The sequence below is a fragment of the Octopus bimaculoides genome, chromosome 2, assembly GCF_046866305.1.
Source record: "Octopus bimaculoides isolate indiv1 chromosome 2, ASM4686630v1, whole genome shotgun sequence".
Lineage (NCBI taxonomy): Eukaryota > Metazoa > Mollusca > Cephalopoda > Octopoda > Octopodidae > Octopus > Octopus bimaculoides.
In genome coordinates this window covers 87,704,907-87,710,906 of record NC_142929.1, presented here as the reverse complement: position 1 = coordinate 87,710,906, position 6,000 = coordinate 87,704,907, and the positions used below count along the sequence as shown (strand labels likewise).

At 32.2% G+C, this 6,000-nt stretch overlaps 1 protein-coding gene across 1 annotated transcript in view; it reads left to right on the top strand.

Moving 5' to 3' along the window:
• The first annotated feature begins 3,380 nt into the window (after window positions 1-3,380).
• LOC106874321 (uncharacterized) overlaps window positions 3,381-6,000 on the top strand; it is a 456,333-nt gene continuing 453,713 nt past the window's right edge. Inside the window, exons 1-2 of the mRNA XM_089338627.1 lie at window positions 3,381-3,403; window positions 3,891-3,931. Of these exons, the coding sequence (XP_089194753.1) occupies window positions 3,381-3,403; window positions 3,891-3,931 (64 nt within the window). The remainder of the gene's footprint in view (window positions 3,404-3,890; window positions 3,932-6,000) is intronic.

Sequence of the window (6,000 nt, the reverse complement as noted above, 5' to 3'; positions counted from 1 at the left end):
AGCAATAGACTGCAGAAATTCACCACATTCCAGAAGCTACTTTGAACATAATGCAAAATGGTGCATCAACATCTTCTGCCCAATCTGATAGAATTCTCGCAAAACTGTGTAGCAACAGATTGCCAGCAATTGCTTCATCACAGATTGCCATCCTAGCTCCTGCGAAAAGGGATTACCCTGATATGGATAATCAGGGCAGTGCAAAAAGTTGTTTTGCACATGCATTTGTATAGCCAATTAGACAGATGCAGCACAGAATTTTGTCAGTGAACAGGTCGCGGTCTCAAAGCGACGAAAATATTTTTACAAATTAATTTTAAATGTTGAAGTGAATCTAACAGTTTTTGAGTGTTATTTTAAATGGCTTATAAACACCTTCCACACTGCAATTGTTTTCGTTCCAGCACATGATCTCAGATCAGGTCACTTGCCATGCAAGTACACCTCCGCAATATATATATATATATATATATATATATATATATATATATATATATATATATATATGTATATATATATATATATATATACACACATATACATATATAAATATATATATATATATTTATACACACACACACACACACACACATATATATATATATATATATTATATATATATATGTATATACTATCTGACGTACCCTGTAACTTCCGGGAAAGTGGGGCTTATCCCTTGGTTCTGTTCTCATAATTGTTTCGCTAATCCAACAATACAAAGTATGTGGCCTTTAAAATGGTTTTTGTGCATTTACAGAGAATACCGAACTGTCTTACAGAGGATCTTTTTTAGGAATTCCCAATAAGTTATGAATACCCAAATTGTATTGTGAGTTATGTAATAACATGAAATTAGTTACTCGATAGTAAGAATTCAGATAAAGTAGCCCCAAAGAGGGCTTTAATGCTTTCCTAGAGTATATAGAACATAGGAGGAAATACTGATAAGGTATGTATACTAAAATCGTGAAGTATGTTACATAATAACAGGCTAATCAGATACGAGATAGAAAACAATGGAAAGTAAATAACCCTGAAAAGGTCTTTTGTGCATTCCCAGTAAATATTACCCTCAGGGACACTAGTGTGGGTATATTCATGAATAAGTCACTAACCAAAATAAGTGGATCTATTGTTTAGGAAAATATTATTTACTTGTTTACGGGTTGTACTAGATAAATTGTGAAAATAACTCTAACAGTCGAAATACTAAGAAATAAGTATACTCAATTTGATTTTTACCAAATAATTTAGGAAAATGAATGGGTTATTTCCCTTGGTTTTTAAAGTAAAATATATTAGATGTGTATATATATATATATATATATATATATGTGTGTGTGTATATATATATATATATATGTATGTATGTGTATATATATATATATATATATATATATATATATATATATATATATGTGTGTGTATGTATATCTATATATATAAAGATGAGAATGTGTGTCTATCTGTGAATCCCTAAAACTTGAGAATTACTCAACCAATTTCATTCAAATTTTATACTTGCCTTACTTAGGGTCCATGTAGTGTTTTAGGCCAAAAAATTTTAACTTCTTGCCTAGTGCAACCCCAGTGTAATATCACATCTCCTCCACTATTGCAGTATTACTTGTCAAAAGTGAAACAATAACATCTCTCTATTGTAATGTCAGATATTTTCACTTTAATACTGAAACTATTATCTCACATATATACAGGCATACATACATATATACATACATATATACATACATATATACATACATATATAATATATATATATGTTATGATGATATATATATATATATATATATATATACTTTATTTAAAAGCAGCAGAAATATAACAAAAAAACCGTTACTCTGAGTTTCACGTTCCCATTCATCGGACAGTTTTTTCCACCTTGTTGCACATTTCATGTGCTTACACCGGTATATATATATATATATATATATATATATATATATATATACATCTGTACAAATGTATATATATATATATGTATATATATATATATGTATATATATATATATGTGTGTGTGTCTGTGTGTGTGTATATATAATAATAATATTAGGGATAAAATCCAAAATTACAAGCAAAAACTCAATTAAAATCAATTTATTAAAAATTAAAATTAAATTAAGTTTCACAGTTTAGAATATATATAAATATATAGTATTAGGGAAAAAATCGAGGTTTATGAACTCATCGATGAAAATCCACTGTCACATATAGAAAAAATTTATAATTAAAAGTACAATAAATAAATATAATATAATATAATACAAAATATATACATGTATATATATAGATGTATATGTATACATGTATATGTATAGCTGTATATGTATACTTGTATATGTGAAGATGTATATATATAGATTTACATGTATATATATATATCGATTTATATATGTATAGATATAGATGTATATATATACATGTATATGTGAAGATGTATATATATATAGATGTACATGTATATATATTGATGTACATGTAATATGTACGCGCACACACACACACACATACATGCATATATACACTCATACACACACACATAGGTGCAGGTGTGGCTGTGTAGTAAGAAACTTGGTTCTAAAACACATGGTTCTGTGTTTAGTCCCATTGTGTGGTGACTTGGCATGTGTCTTCTGCTATAGCCTCAGACCAACAAAAGACTTGTGAGTGGATTTTGTAGACAGAAACTGAAAGAAATCAATTGAATATATAATTATATATATATATATGAAAGATAATGCTTGGCCGAACACCGGTCACATGGGAAGAGAAGAGAGAGAGGTAGAGGTAAAGGGACAAAAGAATTAGGGAGGGGCGAGAAAAATGACAGGGACACAGTGAAGTGAAAAGTGGAGGGAAAGAAGAGAAGGCAAGGAAATGTGAGCGAGGTGGAACGAAAGAATGAACAGTGGAATGAACGAATATGGTTGAAGGAGCTGATAGACAGAAATAGTCGTACAAGATTTTAGAAAAATGTATACTTACATATAAGAGACAAGTTGTACGTACGCCGCTATGTATATATGTATAAATAATACAAAATAGGACAAGGACGCAAAATATCCAGACAGTTATGTGATATATGAAAGGGACAAAACATACAGATAGACGATACAAAGAAAACATGGACAGGTCATTCGGAGTTTTCTTTCTTCAGTTGAGATCCAGATTATCCTTGCAATTTCGGCTGGTCATTCTTGATATTGCTCCAATCCAGCCAGCCCCAAGGAAAAACTAAGCTAAGAGCATTAGATTCCTTGGAAGAAAGCAGCGAATGTATACAAAAACAAGGACAGAAAAAAATAAAAATGAACAATGTTACACAAATACGATAAAAATAATAAAACTGACATAACAACAGATGGGTACTGGACGTCACAAAATGTAAACAACATGAAATACGAAGACAAATTTGGAGTATGCAAACAATGAGAGAAACAAATGGAAACCAAGACAAGTAACATAAAGAATGACTCTTCATCAGTTTTCGGCTGTCTATCTACCCCCATTTTGAGCATTTAAGAACAATATGAAACTTCAAACGGCAGTTGCTCCCGTGAGCCAAAATAAAATTTGGGATTTGCAGAGGGTCAAACAGGAACTGCTACTGGAATTTTTTTATATAATTATAAATTAATAAGAATTCCTTGATGTAATTCATTCATGTTTTGAATTAGTTTACATGATTTCATGAATATTGATGACTTTTGATATATTCTAACATTTTAATTTTGACCTGATAGTAAACTTTGTTTAGTTTCCAATTGTTTTTATGAATGACATGTATTAGATATTCATAAAAAATTTTTATGGAGGCAATGCACTTTTTTCTTTATTGATTGGAAAGTGTACATACTTTTTGGTTTTGTAGGGCAAATTTGGAAGTTACAGAAAAATATGATAGAGCTGAATGTAAGTAAAAGTTATTTTTTCTTATTTAGAAATTTTAAGATAATAAAAATAACCTTTTTGTCAAAGAGTAAAATTTGAAAATCCATATTGAGATATTAATCATTATTTATATCTACTCTTAAGTATACATACATATATAAGGATTTCACGCTTGTATGAATTGTAATTAAGCAAAAAAAAAAGTATTCAATATTATGTGTCCATAAGGGAGGAAGCAGAGCACATGCTAAATGCTTACAAGCCTATCTCTCTGACCTCATGCTAGTAAAAGTCACAGAGTGCATTGTCAGAAGGAGACTGATCATGTTCCTAGAAAATAGCTAGCTTACAGATATGCAATAACTTGCTGTTCAATGCTAAGAATTTTCACACATTCTACTATTAGTGTACAGACTGCAAGCAGAAAACAGAGAACCAAGGAGGAATGCAATCTCAGAGTCAGTGTCTGTGTTTCACCTGGAAATCCACAAGATTAATGATGCATCATTCCATGTGCTTATTACTTATTACTGCAAGTGAGTGGGTGGTTGGATTTTGAGATCATCCAGAACAAGGAAGAAGGATACTATGCTATTTCTATGGAGAATATTTGTTCTCAGTTCATTAGATTACTACTCCCAACTATGGTTGTTACAAAGTGTCAAACTAACAGCAGAACTCAAGGCAATCCTATGCTGCTATATAAAAAAGATTGACTTAGTGCAACAGATGAGCAACTGGAGAGAGTAAAAGAACTGAGGCTCTACTCCTACAGAGAATATGCAAAGAACATATATATATAATAGGCACAGGAGTAGCTGTGTGGTAAGTAGCTTGCTTACCAACCACATGGCTCCAGGTTCAGTCCCACTACATGACACCTTGGGCAAGTGTCTTCTACAATAGCGTTGGGCCGACCAAAGCCTTGTGAGTGGATTAGGTAGATGGAAACTGAAAGAATCCCATTGTGTATATATATACTCTTTATTCTTTTTTACTCTTTTACTTGTTTCAGTCATTTGACTGCGGCCATGCTGGAGCACTGCCTTTAGTTGAACAAATCGACCCCAGGACTTATTCTTTGTAAGCCTAGTACTTATTCTATTGGTCTCTTTTGCCAAACCGCTAAGTTACAGGGACGTAAACACACCAGCATCGGTTGTCAAGCAATGGTGAGGAGACAAACACACACACACACATACATATATATATATATATATATATATATATATATATATATATATATATACACATATATATACGATATGCTTCTTTCAGTTTCCATCTACCAAATCCACTCACAAGGCTTTGGTCAGCCCGAGGCTATAGTAGAAGACCCTTGCCTAAGGTGCCACGCAGTGGGACTGAACCCAGAACCATGTGGTTTGTAAGCAAGCTACTTACCACACAGCCACTCCTATGTCTATATATATATATATATATATATATATATATATATATATATTTATATTTAGTGGATTTTTAGCCCACTAGTTTAATATAATGTTCAGTCATCCTTCGATCTCTGTTAGAATCAATCCAGTGAGGAACAACAACAATTCATGTGACATTTGTGAAGACTTCATGTACATGAGGGATTTATTCCAATCCAGGATGAGAGCATTTATACAACTTGAACATTAACATTCAATAAAACAGAATGGAATTTTAATAAAGAAATGTTTTCGTCTTGCCACATTCCATGACTGGTGAAAGAGGATTTAAGAAAATTCAATCAACGAGAAGTTGTCTTGTAGCAGGAACAGAGATGAGGAAACCATGGCTAGCTGCAGGCAATGTGTGAGAGAAAAGGGGATGTGTTACCTGTCTGTGCACATCTTTTATAGCTATGTAACAAGCGCCACCTAGTTGCTAACGATGTGACAGGGACGATAACTATAGATGACTCTCATTAAAAAAAGACAGCAATGGATTCAAATAAGGTTTGTCTACATAAAACTCCCCCAGACCAAAAGAAGAGAAATGGGTGAAAAGGCAAAGAGTTAAACTGTAGGCACCGAAGAAGGTAATTGCCTTGTGTTTCAGAAGGTGTGAGCAGAGATACCAAGGGCGTGGAAAGGATTATCATG